We start from the raw sequence: 25,272 nt of genomic DNA, 5'->3' as shown, positions 1-25,272 counted from the left end.
GCCAAGCTGTCACTCACTCTGTTCTTTGCTTTTACTCTCCCCTGGTCTTCTAGTTAGGAACTTGTCTCTCCTCTCCTGATCCACCTCTAACAGTTTTCTACCGTTTAGTGATTCAGCTGCAAGTTTTTATTCTAGTTCATCTTAGAGTGAACATCCTTTTGCATCAAAACTCGACACACTCCATATAGGTAGTAGTCAGGTCCTTCACAAATGCACCATAGGCATTCTCATACCTCTGTTCTCCCCCAGTGTTCCTACTGCTAGCAAAATTATAGTAAAGTTTCAAATGCCCATTTTTTCTTATCTTTAACTTCCTTGCTAAAAGCTTTGTTTCCATTATATAATGTCATAGGCCAGTCTGAGTTCAGTTGTTCCCAAACGTTGGAACCTTATGTGTGTGTAGAATTTGAAACTTGAGTACAAACATAAATTTGCACATTAATTTTATTTAGTGATTAGTTTATTTTCATGAGTATCCATTCATGTGTCAGAGCTCGGGAAGGGTTAGGGAATGGCATTGTTAGATGCTAGATGAACAGTGAAAATGTCCGGTGCTCTTCCAGTTTATGAGGCAAATGACACTCCATGGTCTCCCACTTCGTCGGGCCTGAGCTAAGCACCTAAACTATTTCACTTACTTTACTACATAACAGCAGTCTTATGAGATAGACACTAATATCTCCACTCTAAAGATGAAGGTGCAAAAGCTGAAGAATCGAAGCTAACTCTTTAAAGGTACAAAGCAAGCAGGAGGTGAAGTTGCTACCCAGACCCAGGTCCCCAGAATTCCAAAGCTGGTGCGATAAAGTTCCGTGCTGAGATGTCCTTCAGAAGCATATAACATGCAAGATCGAAATTTTTTTCCCAAGCCAAATAAACTTCTCAAGTTCAACATAACAGAAAATATTAGTATTTATGAGATTAAAAAAATTAGAAATTTCATTCAAACAAACAAAAAATCAGTAACAATTAAATCCCCCTTAGAGTTATCCTGTAAAGGGTGTTCAGGGAATAATTGACACCACCCAGTTGAAAAGGCTTCCTACTGACACGATACAACCATTTGCAAGATCAAAAAGTCTCTCAAGATTGAATATAGCAGGCAGGGAGACATCAAAGGGAACCTGAGGAAAAAACACAAAAGTTATGTGAGAAGCATTGTTTCAAACCACTGACTGAAGTAAGCTTCGTACAACAGTGTTATAGAAAGTGGGGTAAATACACATATTTATGATAAGGCTCGAAGCTTCTCCACGTTGGTGATATGCCATTTTATATTGTACTGTGTGATATATATTTATCACATACTTCTAAAAGCGAGGGCTATTTGCGTTGACATTATTCTTGCACAGGACTTTTGGACATGTCCTTCATAAGGACTGATTGACCCACTGAAAAAAATCTCTCATTCTTCCTTTGAGCCTGAGTCCTGCCACAGGCACGAGGAAAGTGTGAAAACACTAGGTTCGAGATCACTCTATCTTCAAGAGGCTCCAAGTTTCTATGATCAAGAGCTGGTGCAACCAAAGTCACCCTAAGCAGACTAAAGCTTCTGTGGTCACAGCACTGATTATAGGAGAAAGAAGAAAATAGTTGCTAGGAGATGAATGTATCCTGGAACCTACTGCATGAGGGTCTATATTAAATATTTGGGGTAATGAATACAAATAACATGAATAATGGCCACAGTGAAGTCAGTGTTGAGGGTTTGAATCCTGGTAAGACATAAGAAGACAAGTTTTATTCATTTTTGAGTACTTATTAAATTCATTCATCTATTTAGTTCCAAGAAAGTGTGATGAACCTAAAGGTGGAAGACGATGTTTGCTTTTTCTTTACTTCATTAAAAAATTTAAAAGTATTCTAGTGGTTTCTAGAACTTCAGACAATAAAACAATTTATTATTGTGATAAATACCACGATAAAAAACAACTTGGGGTGGAAGAGGCTTCTTTGGCTTACACATCTCTATCAAGGAAGTTAAGGCAGGAACTCAAACAGGATAGGAACCTGGGGCTGAGGACTAAAGCAGAGCCATGAAGGAATGATGCTCACTGGCTTGTTCAGTTTGCTTTCTTATACAATCAAAGACCACTGCCCAAGGATGGCACTGCCCATGGTGGTCTGGGCTCTTCCAGATTTACATCAGTCAAGAAAATGCCCCACGGAGTTGCCTACAGGCAAATCTAATGGGGGTGTTTTCTCAATTGAGGTTCCCTCTTCTTACATGACTCTATCTTGTGTCAAATTCACACACACACACACACACACACACACACACACACACACACACACACACACACACACAGCTTCCTTAATCATTATGCAATCAATATTCTAGCTTGAGAAAAATTTTCTGACTGGATTTGGGGGTTTGAATGCTTGGTCATTAGGGAGTGGCACTCCTTGAGAGAGATTAGGAGGTGTGGCCTTGTTGAGGTAGCTGTGATCTTATTGGAGGAAGTGTGTCACTGGGGGTAGGCTTTGGGATTTCAAAAGTTCAAGCCAGGCCCAGTGTCCTCTCTCTTCCTGCTGCTTTCAGATTGAGATGTAGAACTCTCAGCTACCTCTCCAGCACCCCGTCTGCCTGTGTGCCGCCATGTTTCCCGCCATGATGACAGTGGACTAAACAAGCTAGCCCCAATTAAATTCTTTCTTTTTTATAAGAGTTGCCATGATCATGGTGTCTCTTCATAGCAACAGAACACTACAATAGAAATGAATTTCTTTTTAAGTAGACATTGAATTTCCTTTTAAATAATGACATTTCCAGTATATGCCTATTCAATTATTATGCACATGTGTGTTAATGTATGTACAAGTGCACATGTGAGTATGTCACACATGTGGAGACATAGAGAGGTCGGTCTTTAGTATCATTCCTGTGGAACCATCCACCTTGTTTTTTGAGATGGGTTCTCTCATTGGTGTGGGGCTCATGAATTAGGCTGGGCTTCCTGTCAGCAAGCCCAGGCATCTGCCTATCTCTGCCTCCCCAGTGCTGAAAATACAGATCTGTGCCACCGTGCCCAGCATTGCCCCACATGGGTTCTGGGAATTGAACTCTGACCCTTACGCTTGCCTTTACTGGCAAAGATATCTATCCCCAGTCCTTGTGCCCAATTTAATAATCCTTACAGATGACCTTCAAAGTAGAATATGAAGAAATACTAATTAGCATTAAGATATTTGTGCTGCCTTTTGTTAATATCTCTCCTTTATTATCAACTCCTTTTCAGGTTAAATATGGGAATAGTTTTTAAAAACAAAGTGGCCACATTAGTTTAACATTACAGTTACCTTGGTGGCCAAATACAGATACTATACTTTGACTTCTGTCCCTTGTCACTGAAACTCTGAGAACAAGGGGCCATGTGTCACAGGGGGAGGGATAATTGCTGAGTTTATTTATGGGGGCCACAGGTGACACCTTCATGTCACAAGGAAAGGATGGAAGCAGCTGTCACCCCGGAGTCCTCAGACCTCATTTGTGATCAGGAGGAACAAATTACTCTAAAGTGACAGATTTCTTTTTGGTGTCCACTCCCCACCATTCCAGCCACAAGGGGAGTTTTGAGCCTTTCGGTATACAGTCAAGAACTACTTCAAATTCTGCTTCTTGGTATCATGCTAAGACATATTGTTCCGTATTTCCCTACTGCTGAATAAAATGGTTAAGGTAAACTTCTGACTGAGCTATTAACATGTAAAGTACATGGTGTGTTATTGGTGAAATTATTAAGGCCACTCCATGTAGTTAAAAGGGAGGTTTATTTTGTGGGGTAACTTACAAGTGAAGGGATAGGTTGCAGGGTCTGGGAAAGGTGTAGCGCAGTCCGGCGGTGTTCTCTGGAGAACTCTGCTCAGTCTACCTCCAGCGTCCTGGGTCCAGGAACCAAGAGGGCCAGCCCATCTGGATGTTGGGTTTTCAGGGTCCTTGCTTGGCCCTGCCTTGTAGGCGTAACAATTACTGAAGCCTAAATGGGGGTTGGAACTTCCAGATCAAAGCTGGAATGGCTACCCACTACAGTATGTGTGTGTGTGTGTGTGTGTGTGTGTGTGTGTGTGTGTGTGTGTGTGAATATGTGGATGCAACCATTGTCTAGACTAACAAACAGATATACACATAAGCCAGGTGTGGTGATACACACCTAAAATCCCTGAAGTTGGGAGGTGAAAGTAGGAGGATCAATAATTCAAGGTCAACCTGATGTAGTCCAAGACTACATAGTGAGTTCAAGGCCAGCTTGGTTCACAAGATACCCTGTCTCATATATATACATATACATATGTATCATTTATATATTATATATGTAAATATAATATATTCATATCATATATCTATTTATGTATATATATAAATAGACATACCAATGACAATGAGGTTTGCTGGGTCATTAGATATGCCCATATTTTACTATAAGCACTTCTAACAAACTGCTTTTGAATTTTACTTTCTAAGTCACATATGAGCTTTTCAGGTACTCCATATATTCACATACGTTGAAATTTCTATTTGAGATTTCAGTCATCCTGGTGAGTTTCGTAGGTGCCCAAAGGCCTCTCTCTGTTCTTACTGCCATGTCCCTGACAACTGGTAACGCCCCACCTTGAAACCCTGCAGGCCCCCTTGTGAAAGCGCATGGCTTTGCTCGGCTTGTACTGAGCAGCAGATTTCTCCTTGATTTTTACAGGAATTTTAATGCAGTCTAAAAACCCATCCTTATTAGGCATATATGAATATTACCCTCCACTTCTAGGGTTTGCATTTACTCACTTAATGACATCCTAATTGAATAGCCCAGTTTTCATTCTCTGTCTTACGAACAGTACTTTTAAAAATGTGGGCTCTATTTATAAAGTTTTGTTCTCTCAAAATCATGTCAATAATTCTACCTCCTGCCCACTTTCTGAGGCAGGGTTTCCTGTATCCCAGGCTGTCCTTGAGCTTAGATAGTTGTGGATGACCTTGAACTTCTGATTCTCCTACCTCCACCCAACCAGAGCTGGGATTACAGGCATGTATCAGCACACTTGGTGTATATGGTGCTGGAGCTGGGACCCAGGGCTTTCACGCATGGTAAGCAAGTACTCTACCAACTGAGCTACATCCCCATCCCAATGTAGCTTGGCACGTGGCTTACTGTAATGCCAACCCTTGAGAGGCTGAGGCAGGAGAACTGCTCCCAAATTCAAGGCCAGTATTGGTTATAGAATGAGACCATGTCTCAAAATAAAGCAACAAAAGGAGGGTATATTATTTTTAAAAATAGCTATGATTTTTCTCAATCTGGTTTTTAAATAGCTACTCCATAACATCTTCTTGTGCTCTCGGGTACCATGTCAATCATCTTCTCCTTGGCTCCCTCAGGTACAATGTCAGTTACCTTTTCTTTGATTCTAAATGTTCAACACTGAAGGAAGCAGATGGGAAAAATTCCCCTCATGCTTCTTCTGGTACTGTAATTTTGAATTAAGTTTGGAGATATGGGTGATGGAATGGCTTCCTTTCAAAAAACCTTAAAAATACAGCACAAGACCCACAGGGAAAAGATTTTAATAATCCCAAAGTAAGAAAGAAACTTCATATCTCACATGTAAGATTCTCTACCACATTTCCTTCCTGTTAATATATCACCCCTCTTTGAAGTTACTGATTGATTGGGATTTTTTCTAAACTGGGGAAAACATGCATCTTGGAAGATGGATGTGATACTGTGACACTAGCTTACTTAGGAATCAATATTGTGAATGACAGGTGGCCATCTAATGAAAGTTCTGGATGAGAAATAACTAGATATGTTTGGTTTTCTGCTTCCTAATTTAAGTACATCTCATGCCAGCAACTTGGGTACCATTCCTCCCATCCTGACGGAGACAGCACACACTTCTTCTAAGGGTGCCATTCCTCCCATCCTGACAGAGACAGCACCCACTTCCTCAAAGCAGACAGAGCCTTCGTACAATTTCCCGCATCCGTGGGAAATCCCACACTTTTCTGAGAATGAAATTATCTTTTTATCACTCTAATTTTTGTGTTAATCAAACTTTAAATATGACAGAAAAGTATTTTTAATATAATAGGGGATCAAACAGTCATACTGGCAGGATGGTAGAAATCTTTTAATATTAAACTTTAATGAAATAATGTTATTGCAAGAGGAATTTTGGATAGAACAAGAAAACTGGATATTAAAAATCAAGGTGTGGAGTAAAACATGTGCAGGGAGTTGACTCAAATGGTGTATTGTCTAAGAACAGAAGAATGGATTTTTCTTCAACCATGTTCATCACCATCACTGTGCTACACCTTCACCCCATGAACAGTTATTGATTTAAACAAGCAGGCTTATATAATGGAACTCCAACAAAACCATGTCTGAGGTTTCTTCACGGGGAAGCATGAGGCAGTATGAAGACGGAAACTTTAGAGGACATAGACACTCCCCCATCCTTTCTCTGAGACCTTGTCCTGTGTGTACACCTCTCTATCTCTGTTTCAGGGTCATTGTGTCCTTTATAACATACTAATAGTCATTACATGAGTGCTATCAATTTGCTTCTATTAATTATTAAGGTTGGAAGCAACTTGTAAGTCTGCAACTGGCTTGAAAGAAGTATGAATGGAGTGGGCACCCTGTTTGCAGCTGGCAGAGGTGAAGGCAGACTCATGGGATGGGGCCCTTAGCTTGTTGATTCCCTACTAATCCTGAGTTAACTCTTGGCTACTCAATTGGTATTGGAAAATTATAGAACCATTTGGTGTTGGGGGAAAAATATACAGCAAGCTCAGTACTTGCATCATCCTTGGATATATAAGGGTTTCTGGGTCACAGTGGATTTCATTAAACATTGATTCAAAAACCAAAACCAAACCAAAAATCCATATAACAGTCAAGCCTAAGTATTATGCAAAGTAAAGCTCCATTTTATTTTGTTTTGTTTTTTTGTTTGTTTTTTGTTTTTATTTTTGTCAACTTGAAACAAGGTACAATTATCTGGGAAGAGGGAATTTCAGTTGAGAGATGCCTCCATCAGATTGCCTGTAAGCAAGTCTATGGGGAAATCACCTTGATGTGATTATGTTGGAAGGCCCAGCTCACTTGGGTTGTATAGGAAAGCAATCTGAGTAAGCCATAAGGAGCAATCCAGTAAGCAACATTCCTCGTGGCCTCTGCTTCAGTTCCTTCCTTAGGTTCCTGCCTTGGGTTACTGCCTTGGGTTCTTGCCTTGGGTTCCCGCTCTGACTTCCCTCAGTAACGGACTATAATAAGCCCTTTACTCTCCCAAACTTCTTTTGTTCATGGTGTTTATCACAGTAATAGAATAAAAAAAAAACTAGACCATCAACTAATAAATATCTTTGTTGCAACCTTTTCCCTCCAGGGCACCCCTTCTGTGTGCACTGCCCTTTAAACCCACTCTGGGCTCAGACAAGACAGTCTAGTTGATGGAAAGTCAGAGAATTGATGGTGTTTTCTAATTACAAGGACATGCTTTCAAAAGTTTTTTTTTGGTGTGTGTGTGTGTGTGTGTGTGTGTGTGTGTGTGTACATGCAATCATCCATGTGCATGTATACACAACACAGCATATAAATGGAGACAAGAGCACAACTTTGGGGAGTTGATTCTCTCCCTCTGCCATGTGAATTCCTGGCTCTGAACTCCAGTCATCAGGCTTGTGGGACAAGGCCTTTTACCCACCGAGCCACGTATTTTTTATAGAGAATTGTTTGAGAAACCAATCCTTCAAGACCAAAAGAGACCCCGAAGGAAACAATGCAAGTTGAGGCTGCATTTCCCAAGGCATGTTCTGACTGCTCAAGACTCCAAGACTTAGAGAAAAGAATCTTTGAAGTTGCTCTCTTTTATCAGAAAGATATGCTTTTCAACATAGAAAGAAATAATAGAAGGTCTGAAAACAGAGAAAAATCTCCTTTAAAATATCAAAAGCTCTAAAGTACAACAGGAAGCATGAGTTCAACAACCAACAATCTATCAGGACACTACAGAGGACAACCAGGGCACATGGGACAGAACACAAGACAGCCGTGCACATAGGAGAGCACCCAGGGCACATAGAAGAGCACACAGGACAGTACACAGAACAGCACACGGGACAGAACACAGGACAGCACACAAGGCACCCAAGACATACAAAGTACACAGGACAGCACACACAGCACATGGGACAGAACACAGGACAGCACACAAGGCACCCAGGACATACAAAGTACACAGGACAGCACACGAGGCACCCAGGACATACAAAGTACACAGGACAGCACACAGGGTACACGGGACAGCACACAAGGCACACAGGACAGCATTACAAGGCACACAGACAGCACACAGGACACACCTGCTGGATTGGATGTGAGTTCAAGAGCCGGTGGTTCTTAAAGCGAAGTGCTGGAGGGCGGAGTCAGAGGGAAGTTGCTTAGACATAGAAGTTGAGAAGAAAGCCCTGTTCTGTTGTTCCATACCACCCCACCTCACCACAGGACAAAAGACAACAGGGCCAGTGGATCATGGACTCGACTTTCAAAATCTTAAAGCCAGAGTAATCATTTTGTTTTTATAAAACAGTTACCTCAGATATTTCCTATAGTGCTAGAAGCTGACTCATACTCTTAGGAAGCAGATTCTGAGATGGAATTTAGCTTCCAGAAGTTCACTAGCTTTGGGAAATGACCACGAGATTAAGTCACAGAGAAAATGAAGGAAGTGGGACTGGGCAGGAGAGGTTGGGCTAAAATGCAGTCACAGCCAAACCCCAAGCCAGTCTCATGGGGATCTTTGAACACGGAATGGCCCTTGAGCATTACCTTGAATGTGGTAGAGGGTACCAAGTCTTTGTACTACAATATCGACCCATAATTGGACACTGGTTTCTGCAAAAGAAGAAGTTGTGAATGTTGGGGATTAGAGAAACAGCCCAGTCAGTAAACTGCCTGCTGGCCAAGTACGAAGACCTCATTTTAAATCCCAAGCAAACACATTAAACACACACACACACAAACACACACACACAAAAAAAAAAAACTGGGTGCAGAAGCATATGTCTGTCACCCCAGTCCAGGGAGCTTGGAACATGTGAATCCCTGGAGCTCACTTGCTAGCCAGCCTACCCAATGGATGAGCTCCAGGTTCAGTTAAAGATTCTGTCTCAAAAAACATAAAGCGGTGAGAAATCAAGGCCTTCCGGCATCCACGTTCATGAGTATATACTTGTGCCAGCACACATACATGTTGTATGACCATACCACACACACACACACACACACACACACACACACACAGTGGCAATGGCAATATGGCAGAATGCATGGAGGCATGCAACCGATATAACTTTAATACTTATGCTAAATTTCAAGATGCTTCTCTTTGGGGTCGTGATAAAAACATGTACGTCTAATGCATCGCTCTGATTAATCATTCTATTTGATTACCCTAAGAATATTTCCCCTCTAGAATATTAGGAGAATTAACAATTAAAGAGTAGGAAGAAGAATCAGAACTAATATCTCCCCTTAAGTAATATCTTCCTGAAGGCTTAAGTAGGGAAAAAAATGCAATTTCACTTGAATCCTAAATCTGTCAGCTTTTCCTGGGGAGACATGAGCAAACAACCGTTCACTCTAGAGAGGGCACCGATGATAGATCAAAGCAAAAGATTCCACCCACGTACAGTTTGGTGGACCAATGGGGAACTGACTTGGCTTATTTTAGAAGCATGAGTGAGGGGCTACCTAGAGGCGTGTGGGAGACCCTCCAACACCTGCACCGTTACCAAGTCCCACCCCATAATGGAGGGTAATGTCCTGTTAAACTTCAACTTCCTACATGCCCCTGCATCACCCAAGATGGTTTTCAGAGCGGGATGGGACAGAGGGAATATTGGATGGATTTCCAGGTAAGGGTCTGGTGACCTCCAATCCTCCTTGTGCTATATAGCGTCAGCAGTTCCATCGCCTTTATCATGAACTTATCTATCGCCATATTGTTTTTGTTTATTTGGTTGGCCACTGGGCCAGGGTTATCACTGCTCCGAGATGGTAGCGAGGTGATCATGCTATTCCCAGAGGAAAAGGCCTACCACAATGGTTTAACTGGGAAATTCCCTTGGAATCTTCCACAAATGTCTGAGTCCATGGGGGGAGCAGGAGAATGAAACTGGATGGGAATGGGTGATGTTGCACAGGCCAGGGGCAGTCCCTAGGCATGGCAGAGGGGTGCTCACAGGAAAACTAGGTGCTAGGGGAGAAGCAGTTTTGAGCACAGTGCTAAGAGACATATTCTGACCAGCAATCAGCTGGACATGGAGCCTGACTTGGATACCTGCTGGCTGAGGGACCGTGGGTGAGCCACTTAAAATCTTTGCTCCTCAACTTCTCCCCTAGAAACAGCAACACTCATAACACCTACGATAAGTACGAACAAGATCTGAAAGTCCGATGCTTAGCTTCAAATGTGTTTGTGTATTTGTTCCCTGTCACTGAAGCCACACACTCATGCAAATGTAGTGATTTTGTGACAGATTTGCTGAAGTCCTGGGGTCAGAAGCCTGGAATCAGCTTAACTGCATCACGTCATGATGATATCATCTGGAATGGTTGCTTCGGGAGCTTCGAACGGGAGAGGTCATTTCTACACCTCGGCTTGTGGTTTCTTTCTCCATCTTAAAACTAGGCTCATTGCTTTCCCTGCCCACCCCGTCATCACTCTGCCTCTGTGTCTCCTCCGTGGTCAGATCCCTCCAGAGCAAGCACCCAATGACAAGGACACCGATGACAGCCTTCTGGGGTCACCTGTATAAACGCCTCCTCATTTTATCCTAAACTCAATCACATTCACAAATTTTCTTTGTCATGCAAGGCAACGATATTTCTCCGTCATGTATGTGGTCGAGTGAGATGACTTAGATACCGTGTTTATCACAGCTGCTCTGTGGAGGCTGATATTATCTTACTGTATTGTTCTTATTTAAAAATTCATGACATTTCTACAACAGCCTCCTGTGACAAGAAGTTATTGGTGTTCACTAAAATACATTGGTGTGTCTTTACAGTGCTCCCTGGTATACCCTTGCGAACTGGGTTGAGGCAGTAGGATGTGAGCAGAAATTATGACAGCCACCCAGGATGGCTTTTGGAATTTACTACCTAGACACTTTTCAGAGGAAAGGAAGGGCCTATGATCAGTCACTCCCAATGGGTCTGTGTTATCTGTGACTGCCAGCACATTAGGATATGTAGTCAACCTTCAAAAAAAAAGTCTTGAAATCCTGAAGGCTTCTCTTCTCTGACAACGCTCTCCTTGAAGAACGTTGCAGATGTCACAGACATAAAGCCAAGTACCCAATGTTTACTAGATGTGAGGCAAATATATCTTCTTTGGCACACGGAGACGGCTCACCGTAAAGTACTTGCCATACAAGTATGAGGACCTGAGTTCAAATCCCCAGAACCCGTGTAAAGATAGATGCAGTTGCACAAACCTGTGATCCTAGCACTCCTCCTCTGGTAAGATGGGAGGCAGAGACAGGAGAATCCCTGGAAGCTTACAGAGCAGCTAGCCTGGCACACCTAGCGATCAGCAAGGTAGAAGGTGGTGAGCCATGCCACACTGCACAATGCACCTGCACATACATACACAAACACACACACACACACACACACACACACACACACACACACACATCATTACCGCCGCTGAGCGTTGGGGCTTATTTGTTAGCATGGCACAGCCTGCCCGAACCTGACTGAAATGTCTGCTCTGACAAGCCTGCCTTCCCTCACTAAATTTCCATCACCGCCGTGAGAGTTTAACTTCACTTAAAGGTCAGAGCTTTGAATCTCTTGAATCTCGACAGCTGAGTTAGCTGCTCAGTACCATATAGCTGGGTACCCTCCCAAGGGTCTCCATGGGGTCTGCCTGCATGCTTTCAACCAGGGACACAGAAATAAAAACTCCACAGTTATAACAATAGTCAATGCCTTCTTTTTTTTTTCCCCCCCTCCCAAGGGAGCTCTCTGAGCTTAACTTCTGGCAACTAGAAACTAGAGGCTTTTTTTTTTTTTTTTTTTTTTTTTTAGACGCAAAGGCTTTGTAAAGAACCGAAGTTCACACTTCATGTTGGGAACTGTGTTGCCTTGAATCAAAGCATGCTGGGTTTTGTTACTTGGCAGCTACCAGTGTAGTAGTGAATGGAAGAGCAGACCTTATGTGCGCAGTGTGGAGGGAAAGCCGCTCACGCTGCCTCTGTTCTCCCTGGTGCACACCATGAACAGGTGCATACCCTTCTTAGACAGCCACCGGCAGCGACCGGAAGTTTCTCCTAGAAAAAGGCCACCAGTCTGCGGTTCACAAAGACACTTTACACCATTGTTTATGTTAGTGTTTTGAATCCCAACAATGATCCTTTGCGGATTAATAAGGGGATGTGGGAGAAGGGGAGGGCAGGGAAAGAGACGGGAAGGAGAGAAGAGAGAGAGGAGAGGGTAGAGTAGGTGGTGTGGGAGGACACCTCTCTGGTGCTGAGCAGTTAGCATCCACCCTGCATCAGACACCGAGCACTGAGGGAACAAGAATTCGGTGCCCAGACATCGAATGTGTATTTTGTTTAAGGGAAGGGTAGATTCATGACTATCTGTGCAATTATGGCCAATGGGAAGAAGGCCAGTGCCAAGAGGCTACACAGTGCCTCAGTCCCTTTACGGAACGTCCTTGAAAGGAAAACATGAACAGAAATAGAAAAAAGACCAGGGGTTGCTAGTGGTGGGGAAGACAGACTAGACGTAGGGCTCCACGTAGGGCTCCACGTAGGGCTCCACGAGGGTGAAGGTGCTCGTGACCACAGAGGGCTTTGTGCTTTGAGTGTGTCAGTGTCCCCACACTGGTTATGATGGCGGACTTTCATTGTGTAGGGTTTTACCACAGAAGGAAACACAGAAGGGTTGCATTGAAACTCTCTGTGTTCTCATCTGTCCCTACCCCTCTCTTTTCTTTCAGTTTTGGGGATCTCACAAGTGCTATGCTGGTGCTCTACATGGAGCTGCAGGCCTGTATAATTCTCCAACCGATTTTTTATTTCAAAATTTCACTGGTTTTTATGTGTATGAGTGTTTTGCCCGAATGCATGTCCTGTCTATGCGCCATGTGTATGCAGTGCCCGTGGAGAACAGAAGAGCGTGTCGGATCCCCTGGATCTAGAGTTACAGATGGTTCTGCGTCACCATGTTAGTGCCAGGAACTGAACCCAGGTCCTCCGGAAGAGCAGTCAGTGCTCTTAATCATTAAGTCATATCTCCAACCTCTGTGTTATTTCTTAAAACTGTATGACTCCACAGTTAATTTTAAAAGAACGGGTGGAAATAACTAATGATAAATTAAAAAACACCCCTATTAATGGACCGTTTGCTGTTTGAAAATCACCAAACCTTCAGATGGGCTGAACGCCACTGCTGAGGGGAAATGCAAATGGTCAAATAAGTCAGGTCGCTAAGGCTGGGGAAAAAAATAATAGAGATGACCAGAAAATACTGAATGCCTCCACCCTGAACACAGGGTTGGCCTGGCATTGTGTTAAACAGTGGTCCTGATGTGACCAATAGCTAACGGCCACCGATCCTCACAAGAGAATGAATGCCAGACAAACCGAGTTGCTTTCTCATGTTCACACCCATAGCAGCCTACCTAGGAATCAAACCTTCTACTTTTTTACTAGGATACTTTGCTTCTGAGACCCTCACCAGAACCTAATCCACCCCAGCTCTTTAAGGACTTTTCTACAAGGGCAGAACCACAACACAGGTCAAGGGCTCTTCCCAACAAGCTGTGTTACCCCGAATAGTTGAGAAGATAGTATGTGGGTACCAGCTGCCTGTAATGTTAAGCAGAGTAACTTCCAGAACCTGGACTGGCTATTGGCCAAAGAAGGAAAATAGGTAAGTTGATGCCTGCCCTTTCTTTGTATATTTACCTAAATTTACAAAATATTTGTGAAAAGAATTTTTAAAATTTTGCCAATTTATTCATCTGTATTGGGTGGGGAGAGACAAGCGTTCACCTAAAGTGAAAATATTGTTACACTGTTAGACCTGTAACAGAGAAAAGACCTTACTTCATAGCTCAGGCTGGCCTCAAACTCACTGAGCAATACAGGCTGGTTTCAAACTCAGCAATCCTCCTGTGCCTCTCAGATGTAAGGAATATAATCACACACCACGGCACCCAGCTCAAGGTCTAGTTTTAAAAAAAATACTTTACTTCCATTGAAATTTTTTATTTGTGAGTGTGTGTGTGTGTGTGTGTGTGTGTGGTGTGCATATGGTATGCTTAAATGGTCTGTATATGTGTGAATGTTCTATGTGTGTGTGGTGTGTATGTGTAGTATGTGTGGTGTGTGTGTGTATGTGGTGTGTGGTATGTGTATATGATGTGTGTGAGTGGGCTGTGTGTGTGTGTGGTGTGTAGTGTGGTGTGTGTGTGTGTGTACGTGTGTGTGTGTGTGTAGTGTGTGTGTGTGTGTGTAGTGTGTGTGTGTGTGTAGTGTGTGTGTGTGTGTGTGTAGTGTGTGTGTGTATGTATGTATACCATGTGTGTAAGGTACCTGCAGAGGCCAGAAGAGGTCATCAGATCCCCTGGAGCTGAAGTCAGAGGGAGCTATGAGAAGATGGACATGGTTCTAGGAACCAAACTCCAGTCCTCTGAAGAGCAAGCAGCGTGCTCCCAACCACTGAGCCATCCCTCCAGCTCCGAGGTCCAGGAAGAATCCTTTAGCAAACCGAATGAAGGAAATGAAACTCATCATTTCACTCGGCATTTTCCAAAACAGCGAGAAATGAGGTTGGCTAATGACTCCCCTGTCTCTAACGTCCCTTGAAGCTGTACAAAGCGACTAACTGTCCCCTTGAGACTGATCTGCAGTTTCAGTAATGAAGCCAGGCTTGATTTATGGAGAACGGCACACGTTCCGTTACTTTGATGGTAAACACATATTTTCCTGTTCATGATGACACGCTGGTTCAAATTGCACCCAAGTCTCATCCCACCCTCAAGCTACACATTCACAAAGTGGTCATTGGTACCCTGAGCATAGGAAGCACAAAGGCTCTCAGTTCCTCCATGGGGGAAAAAAAGAGTGTATTTCACCTTGACACTAGTGCTGGCAAATCTTGGAGAGATGAGCATTTTTGAAATGCTATCAACAGCATAGCCTTTTCTTAGCATTTGAAGAGCGCATTAATAGCCTGGCCTTTTTTTAAGGGCTTTCTTTTTCCCTTACCCAAATTTGACAGTCAGACGTGAACAGTGAGACGATGGAATCAAAGTCAGTGTGGTGTTTTTTAAAAGCAGTGTGGAATTGATGTCATCTGGCATTGTCTTGAAAAGAATATAAGAATATTAAGTGGATGCCTCATGATCTTACACACAAAGGGTACTCTTCACTTGAGGACAGAATGATGATGTCTCAAAGAAGGAAGATGGAATTCTAGATGCCCATAAAATCTATTCAGACAGCTCGTGGCTGCGCCAACAGAAATTAAGTAAAAGAAAGGGAAAAAGAAGAGTGTGAGAAGGAAGATCTGCAGTTATCAGCACTCCCCCCATTGTGTTAACAGAATTAATTGATAATACTCGGTAATTACCTGCTATGGACAGTGTAGAGCTTTGTGCGAGAAGCGGGGTGTATGGTTCATAGTGCGGTTGCTACACTTCTGAGGGTTTGTTACAGAGCCACTGGCAGACAACAAGGAGCAGCCTCTGTGCTGGAAGATGAAGTACAGAAACTGGGCACATTGTTAGCTACAGCTTCCAGCCCACACACTCTTCTGACAAACGTTCTTCCAACCAAGGGGTGAGGGCTGTGTCCAGACTTGTATGTGGGTTCGTTGGTGGTCACTGGAGGGGAGTCATTGTGGACTGATCCAAACTGGAGCTTAAACAGCAATAGAGTTTTTGCTTGGACATCTTCGGAGGCCTAGTCTTGAACCCGAGGCCATCAGGCCCAGCCAACCACTGAGAGGTCTGGTGTTATGGGCCATGGAACATCTGGGCAGGGCTGGCTTCAGGATAACCGTAATGGTTAATAGGAACCTTTACAGCTGGCTTGTTTGGGGTGTGACATTTGTCAGCTCTGTGACTTTGAACAGACCTTTTTGTTTTACCTTAAAATGTCTCATTTTGTAGCCTAGGTTGGCTTAAAATTCACTGTGTAGACCAGGCTGGCCAAGAACTTACTATATAGTCCCAACTGGCTGCAGATTCATGGCAATCCTCCTGTCTCAGCCTCCCAAACACTGGGCAGTCCTTTGAAGCAGTTTCTGACTGCGCTCTCCTGTGACTTCATGCAAAACAGTCACTCATTCAAAAATCCTCGACCACCATATTTTCCTTTTGAAAGCACCAACCCCATCCATCCTTTCTCAACAGTCAGCCCAGTCCTGGCCAGGACTCTGTGTGCTCTCTGCTTGCCCTAGAGTGCCCAGCTCAGTGCCTTACACTCAGCTCCATGAAACGTTTTAAATGGAGCTGACCTTTCCCCCGCTACAACTTCATTTCTCTTTGCATTTGGGAATTGGAAGATTTGGCTCGCATTTCCATCTTCATAGCAAAACTGCAAATCATGACCTCACCACTGAACCTCCTACAGAGGTATATACAAACACGCTTATATTTTGCCTGCTCTTTCCAGCCAGGAAAATGTTCTGTGAGTGACCTGTGGCCATGTTTGTGTTTTGCTAAGGCTACTTTATTACTGTGCAATCGTTTCTCAAAGCGATAACATCTTTTAACAATGGACCACTAAGTTTCATGGAAGGAACTGGTGAGCTTCAGAAAAAGGATGTCCCAAGAAGTTCATCACCTCCAGAGTTAGAGGAATGGGGCTAATGGTGCTGAGGCTGGCTGCCTCACCGAGTAGACTGTAGGCACTCTTCAAAGCAGCTATTCAGGCTTTTACTTCTGCATTCTGGTGCCTCGTCCTCTGGCTGCCCCAGAAGAAGCAATCTACAGACGCCTACTTAACAATAGACTGACGTGGATGACCTCAAGGTCCATACTCACGGAAGAAGCAGAACTGTGCTCCCAGGGCTACCTTTGGAAGATGGACGACAAACTATTCATCCCTTTACTCTTTCCTCACACCACCTGCTGGGGCCAGCCCCTGGACAAAGCCCCGAGAATAAAAACTCAGTAGGAAGCAACCTCGCTGTATTAGATCTAGTCAGTGTTGTAATAGGAGACTAATAGAGACGTATGCCATTCGGACTTAGTTTGATGAAAAACGATTGCATGCCAAGAGATGTAAGCCAGAGGCTGCAGAAGGAAGTGAGGAAAGAACATCAGACGACGGGTCTCCAGGCTGGCTCAGTGGGTAAAGGTGCTTGCCACCAAGTCCGATGACCTGAGTTTGGTTCCCCAGAACCCACATGGGAGAAAGACAAAACTGCCTCTCACAAATTGTCCTCTGTCATCCATACATGACATGTGTGCCATGAGCACATGCTCTGTCTCTGTTTCTGTCTCTCACTCACTCATTCATTCATTCATTCATTCTCTCTCTCTCTCTGTCTCTCTATCTCTCACACACATACACACACACAAGTATGTGAATAAATAAATATAAACAATTTTTTTAAAGAAAAGCCACAGTCACAATTAAGCTAGCATAGGTTGAACATGTTATTTACCCATTTTACACAATAATCCAGTAAGATACTATCATGGTGCAGCAACCATTTCAGCTGGCATGTGAAGGCTCATAAGAGGCTGTGAATGATGATAAGGTTCCCATCGTCTCATGATGGAATAGATATATTAGAAAAAAGAGCAAATGACTAGCTAGACTAAGGGATACTAGCATAGTGGAGTGGTAACAATTAATCCTCAGCATACAGTTGAGTTGATGCCAATATTCTATCAGAAATGTATCATAAACTGATTTTCGGTTGTACAATGGGTTGAATCTGGGACCTCAGCCATGCTAGGCAAGCTTTCTGCCACTAAGCCCCTAAACAATTATTTTTAACAATAAGAAACAATTGGATATATGCACAGGGAATTCAGCCATGTAAAAAATATCCATCCATCAAGCACACAGTCATATTGTATAAGTCAGTAGAATTTTACTGTCATTAAGGATGTGTAGATCAGACAGAAAATGTTTTTAAAGAAAGAAGCATTTTTTTGTTTTTGCTTTTTTAGGAGCTTATGAAATAGATATGTCAAACAGTAACTGTGCTTTCTTGGGGTATAGGGAAGGCACTTTTCCTGGCCATGGGATGGATGCTGTCACCATCCCCACTGTTCTCCCCATCTCATATCAGCTCCCTTCTCACATTCACCCAATAAAAAGCACACTACTAGTGGTGTCATTTCTTACATCAAGCCAAGACACCCAGGGCCAAAAGATACTGGGAATCCTAACGCTGGGTGTGGCCCTCAGTCCTTTCATTCAAGCTGAGCCAAACTCCTCAGCCATTTCACTCAACGACAATGATGAATATCTGATCCTCTCCTCTCTTTTAAAAGACGGTGCCCCCAGCCCACCCAACTCAGATCAACGACGAGGACTTGCGCTACTTCGCTGGGAAAATGAAAATCACCGGAAAAGGAGCCCCACCTTCACCCTCTCCCTCCCATCAGACTTCCTGGCAACCCTCCCCATCCTCCAGCTTTCTGCTCCCTGCTTCTCTGTCCTTAGAGACAACTGTTCCTACTCCCATCTCCTTTCCTTTACGCCCATTCCTGTCTTGACACCCTGCTTGGTCTCTGTGCCTCCCTCTAGCACTTTATCTTCCTTCTCAACCCTTCTTAGTCTATACTAGCATCTTTAATTCTCACCTCCTTCCCCAACTTCCCATAGCATCTTTTTCCACTGTTCCAAAACAGCATTCCATGGGTACAGATATGTTGCTGGCCTTGGATTAAAGCAAATCTGGACTTGACTCCTACTCCTACCTTGAGTCTGCTGCTTGGTTTTCCTGTGCCTGAATTTCCTCACCAATCCAATAGGAGGGTCTGGAGAGATAGCAAGAGTATTTGCTGCTCTTGCAGAAGACTGAGGTTTGGTGTCAGCAGCCACATCCAGTGGCTCACAATGCCTGTAACTACAGCTTCATGGGATCGGGTGTCCTTTTCTGGCCTCCAAGGGACAACAGGATGCATACGCACTCATGGTGATGTTTTAAATGCTTTAAACATATCACACAAACACATACACACACATAAACACACACACATACACACACACAAATAAAAATTTAAAAAACTCTTTAAAAATAAATAAAATGCCAATCAACTCTATAAGATTCTTCAAATTTGGCAGGTGGTGATAGCGCACACCTTTAATCCCAGCCCTCAGGAAGTAGAGGCAGGTGAATCTCTGAGTTTGAGGCCAGCCTGGTCTACAGAGTGAGTTCCAGGACAGCACTCTATACAGAGAAACCTTGTCTCAAAAAACAAAACAAAAGAAGATTCTTCTAATATTAAATGAGCTAGTTGTCTTAGTCATTGTTCTATTGCTGTGAAGAGACATCGTGACCATGGTAACTCTTATAAAGGAAAATATTTAATCGGGGCTTGCTCACAACTTTAGAGGTTTAGTCCATTATCAGTGTGGCAGGAAACACGGCACGGCATGTAAGGAGACATGGTACAGAAGAAGGATCTGAGAATTCTATATCCAAATCTATAGGTGGATCCAGAGACACCAGGCCTGGCATGAGCTTTTGAAATCCCAAAGCCCACCCCCAGCGACATACTTCCTCCAAAAAGGCTGTAACTACTCCAACAAAGCTGTGCCTCCTAATCCCTGTCACATAGACCAAGCATTCAAATACATGAACCCATAGAGGCCATCCTTATTCAAACCACCACACTAATGTATGTAAAGCATTTAGTACACTACATTTAGTACACTTGTACACACTATATTCTTAACAAATATGAACTAGTGTTGTTATTATGATGATTACTAGTGGTTTACTGGCATTCAATGAATATTATGATTGTCATTTACTTATGCTAGGTCTAGCTGAAAATTCTGAACTGAAAGAAAAGTTCTTTATCTTGTACACTGCAAAACAAAATCTATTTTTCAACCTCTGCACATGATAAGTCTCATCTCTTCCGATCAGAGCTTGCCTAGGAATCTCTACCATGTACCAATTCTATACGATGATAGACCACACAAATGAGCTATATGATCACATAGTGATCTGTTCAATTCATATACACTCATACACACATATATAATTTAGATCAATTTCTTTGTGTCATGCGAACAAATAGGAAAACATTAATTTAGCTGGCCGGAGGTGCTTTCATCTATATTGCCTTGCAGCTATAGAAGTTATCTACACCAATGTCCTGCACACAACTGACAGTCAATAATTAATGATGGACAGGGAGTTGTATAAAAGGGCTTCATCCTCCCATGATTGGTTAGTTATAGCAAGACAGAGGGAATAATTTTAGCATCATATTTTAATCCTATCTGACAGCTTGGAAACTAATAAGTCAAACCTATGCAGGCAATTAAAGAAATGCTTTTTATTGTTGTGTGACATGAAATCATACCTAGTTGTCATTGATACTCTAGAACTGTCACTGAGGGGTCAGCATGGAAACTTCTGTATCTCCTTCTTCTTCTAAGTCTCTCTGCTTCAACCTTTGCACAGCAATATTTATTTTAATTAGGAAGAGATTGAAACAAGCCAAGGTAACTTGTAATAGGCATGTTCAGTAAAAAATAAAAGTCTCGCATAACAAGATCTCCTATCAGTGACAAAAAAATGGCTCAAAGGGACAGGCATGGTTTCCTTTAATCCCAGCACCAATGAGACAGAGGCAAGGTGGTTCTCTGTGAGTTCAAGGCCGCCCATCAAGGTCACACAGTGAGACACTGGCTCAAAAAAAAAAAAAAAAAAAAAAAGAGTTCTATTGGCACCTATAACTTTACTTGCCCAAGAATTTACTTACTGAGACAAGCTCACAAATTCCCATGTCCCATCCCAGCACAGTTAGGCAGAGATCAAGTGTGAGATTCACTATCTATTAGATGGGTGGATCCTATGCTGCTAGGATCCCATGATGCCATCCTGCACACCGGCCTCATTCCTATAGGTTCTATAGTGATTTACATCAATGGGTAAAGAACATGGCTTCTGTTTCTTCTTCTGGCTTTGAGACAATAAAACCAAAGCTAGATACTAAAACTGATTGAAATTAGTTAACGAGAAGCTGCAGCATTCACACACGATGAGGAGGATGATGATGACAGTTATGTTCGAATACCCCAGCTTTAAACATTTTCTTGCATCAGGCCCTTTTATACATGCTTAACACATTACTGTTTTAATGCTCACAATGACCGTGAGAAGTTGGTGTTACTATATATGTAGTCTTAGGCCACACCTTTGTTAACACTGGGGACTAGGATTTCAACACTGATCTGCCAGAACCCAGAACCCAGAACCCACGGGTAGTATTCATGATATATCCCCATGAAACACTCTTTGTGACTCATTACTAAATACTCGTGGTAGTTAATTTTTATTGTCAGCGTCATTAGGTTGAGAGATGCCTAGGAGATTAGTGAAGCACACTTCTGGGTGTGTCTGTGCAGATGACTGGCATGTGGGACAGCAAGTTAGGGGGAAAGACCCAGCCTCAGTACAGACAGCACTTCATTGGCTACATGTCTGGATGAAGAAGAGAGGGAGGAGGAAGTCACTCAGAATGTGCAGGAACCACTTCTCCTGCATGAGTGTATTTAGTGCAGATGCTGGTGACTGTGGACATCTGGCTCCCAAGTCTTAGGCCCTTCAACGTGAATGCACACCAGTGGCTGCAGGGAGCTCCCAGACCTGCAACCTCAGACTGGGCTGCATCATTGGCTACCTTGTTCTGAGGCTTCCAGCATCTTTGACTGAGGAACTTCTAGGTTTCCTGGCTCTCCAGCATAGAGACAGCCATGGTGGGAGCATCCAGCCTCTAGACATATAAGTTAACATAATAAATCCCTCCTTGGTCACATACACATGCACAAACATGCACATACACACATATAGACATCACACACATACATAAATGCACATGTACCATACACATACATACACACATGTATACATACATGCACATATGAACATATACATACACCATACATATATACACACAAGTACACATGCACACACACACACACACACACACACACACACACACACACACACACAACTTCTATTCATTCTTTTATTCTAGAGAGCCCAAGCAAAAAAAATATTCAAAATTAGATTTAAGCTTGGTTTTGCTCTGTCTACCTCAGTAGAGCTATATATTTATTTAATATAAAATAAGTTCTCCATATTAAAATGGACAAGGGACACATTGTTAAGTGGATTTTTTAAGGGAAAAAAACCTATATTCAGGAGTTCAAACCTAAAGGGAATTAAATGTCATTTTACAAAGCACTGTGGAAATACAAACATAGATTGTTTGTATTTTTCTTTGGGAACAGCTGCATCAATTCCTCTCCCCAAAGCTAAGGATCTTTTGAAAAGCACAGTACAGTGTACCCATGGCTCTTCAAATATCACTTCTACAGACATCTTCCCGACCAACCTGAATAAACCATGACCTAATAAGCCTTATGACCCTATTAGAGAAACCAGCACATATCTTCTGGAAAGGGAAAAAATGGGCTTTGGAGGACATACAGTGTTTAATGCCCAGCTCTGGTGGTGTATCTGGGAAGTACATGTAGATCACAACTACATGAAAAGGCATGAATTTCCAACAAATCGTTATTTAAAACTGCCAGTAGAGATTTATTCACAGGCTACAGTTGGACACTCACTATTCTAATATATTGCTCAATGTGGTTTTTGTTGTTGGGTGTTTTTTTTTAAGTTTTTAGCAATTAAAAAAATGCAAAATTATCTTCCTGCTGCTGTTGCAAGTGGTGGTGATGATGGTCATAAATACTGTCTATTCCCTCTAGTAAAAGGCAGCTAGCTGACACAGCTCATACGCCAACGCTAAAACAAGATTTCCTGACAGACAGACAGTGCACTGTAAGTATCTGATGATGACTTCCACCAGTGGCCACTATTTCACACGTGAAACACAGAAGTTGCCAGCAAACGTATGAAATATCTTTGGCCTTATTAATAATAAATATAAAATAATGGCATACTATTTTTCACTTGTAAGGCAACCATCTGGAGCAGGGTGAGGTAAAGGAGTGCCTCCTCATATAGATGGGAGTTTTGGCAAACTGGTCGTCTCGTCAACGACTCACAGGAGAGAAAACCGGTGTCGTTTCCAGAGGACCATTTACCATCATCTGTTAAAGTGAACAGGCCAATTCACAAATGGGCAGTGGATTGGAGAGCAATTTCCCTGGAGAAGATATGCAGATGGCCGACAGATACTTAAGAAAATGTCCAACATCAGTCGCCACCAAAGAAATACACATCAAATAACCAGATACCACTTCGTACCCCTCAGGACGGCTACTGAGAAAAAAATAGAGGGAAAGTAACACGTGCCGATGAGGATGCAGAGGAATTGGAACCCTGATTATTGTTTGTGCATATCTAAAGTTACATAACTGCTGAGGAAACAGTTTGGGAGCTCCTGAAGTAGTTTAGCAAGAACTACCATGTGACTAAGTCATCCCACTCCTACATATATACCCCCCACCCACTGAAGCCAGGACTCAAACACAAACCCCCCCCCATGTAATACAAAACCAAATGCCTGTCATCAGATGAATGGGTAAACATACATGGTATACAGACACAATGCAAATAAGATTAAAAAAAGGAATGAAATATTGATAGGTGCTACACTGTGAATAACTTTAGGACGTTATACTCAATTAAGTAAGCCACACACAAAGAGGGAGGTATGACACAATTCCAGTTATATGATGCACCTAGAATGGGCAAACCGGGACATTGAGAGTAGAATAGAGGTCACCAGGAGTTGGGGAGGATGGTGATGAGAACTAGGGGGTTAATAATTCATGAGTAGAGTTGCTGCTTGGAGTAGTGAAGCAGTTTGGGAGGTGGGTAAAGGTAATAAATAGGTGCATGGCATTCAAACTTAACAGCTGTCCAGTACATCTAATGGCTAAAACTATAAGTTTTATAGTACGTTTATTATATACGCACATATGTATACACACACATACCCCAAGATCCATCATAAGTAATAAGTATTTGGCTATGTAAACAGTGCTTGGCGAGCAAATGTATGAGACTATTCTAAGGCACTAAATATGACAAAGTAGAGTTTTCACATACAAAAATTCTCTGTGACATTATTGGTTGTCTTAAGGTTTCTATTGCTGTGAAGAGACACCATGACCATGGCAACTCTTATAAAGGAAAACACTTCATTGAGGCTGGCTTACAGTTCAGAGGTTTCGTCTATTATCATCATGACAGGAAGTGTGGTGGCACAGAGGTAGATACAGTGCTGGAGAAGGAGCTGAGAGTTCTACATCTGGATCCACAGGCAGCAGGAAGTGACTGCCACACTGGGCGTGGCTTGAATATATGAGACCTCAAAGCCCACCCCAGTGATTACTTCCTCCATCAAAGCCGCGTCTGCTCCAATAGGCCACACCTCCTAAGAATGCCACTCCTCATGGCCTATGAGGGCCATTTTCTTTCTAACTACCACATTGGTCAATGAAATAGCAAGTTTCATGATGTATATAAAGTTGATTCTATTGATATAAAAATTCTAAATTTGTGTATACATGGAAAGAATTCTAGATGTTCTCCAAATGCTAACAGGGGATTTTCATGGCATGGTGGCTATGAAGTGATTTCTTTTAAATTCTTTTTATAATTTTTCTGCACCAGCTGAAGTTTTCTAGCAAAGAATACATTTAACCAAAGTAATAAGCTATTACAAATACTTTTTCACATGAATTAAGGAAATGGGGTCCTCTGTATTTGCGGTTGGATACATGCCGTGTCTCTGTTAACACAGCAAAAGGAATATCCGTGAACAATCCCAGACAGTCTCAGGGAAGAGGGACATACCTCAGTCAGTGGAGTGGGGTCTCTGTCGGTGGAAAACAGAGCCATTATTTCAGAGCAGCATTCAAGGATCATGTTCTAGAAAGAAAAACAGAACAGGGTGATTCTGGTGTCATTGGGAAAGTAGGCCATATTGACTATTAACTATTTTTGTCTTATTTTATGTCACTCAGGCCCTATTTCCAAGCTGTGAAAGAAAGAATAAGAAGTC

General features: G+C 42.6%; 1 protein-coding gene across 1 annotated transcript in view; it reads right to left on the bottom strand.

Annotated features, from left to right (window-relative positions):
- Window positions 1-426: 426 nt before the first annotated feature.
- Cfap54 (cilia and flagella associated protein 54) overlaps window positions 427-25,272 on the bottom strand; it is a 299,598-nt gene continuing 274,752 nt past the window's right edge. The window contains exons 67-68 of the mRNA XM_059245690.1: window positions 25,065-25,139; window positions 427-1,124 (exon numbers count right to left, since the gene is read on the bottom strand). Coding sequence (XP_059101673.1) covers window positions 1,005-1,124; window positions 25,065-25,139 — 195 coding nt within the window. The 3' untranslated portion in view covers window positions 427-1,004. The remainder of the gene's footprint in view (window positions 1,125-25,064; window positions 25,140-25,272) is intronic.

This window comes from Peromyscus eremicus, chromosome 18 (assembly GCF_949786415.1).
Source record: "Peromyscus eremicus chromosome 18, PerEre_H2_v1, whole genome shotgun sequence".
Lineage (NCBI taxonomy): Eukaryota > Metazoa > Chordata > Mammalia > Rodentia > Cricetidae > Peromyscus > Peromyscus eremicus.
Note: the sequence above shows the minus strand (reverse complement) of the source record. Positions and strands in the feature narration are given on the sequence as shown.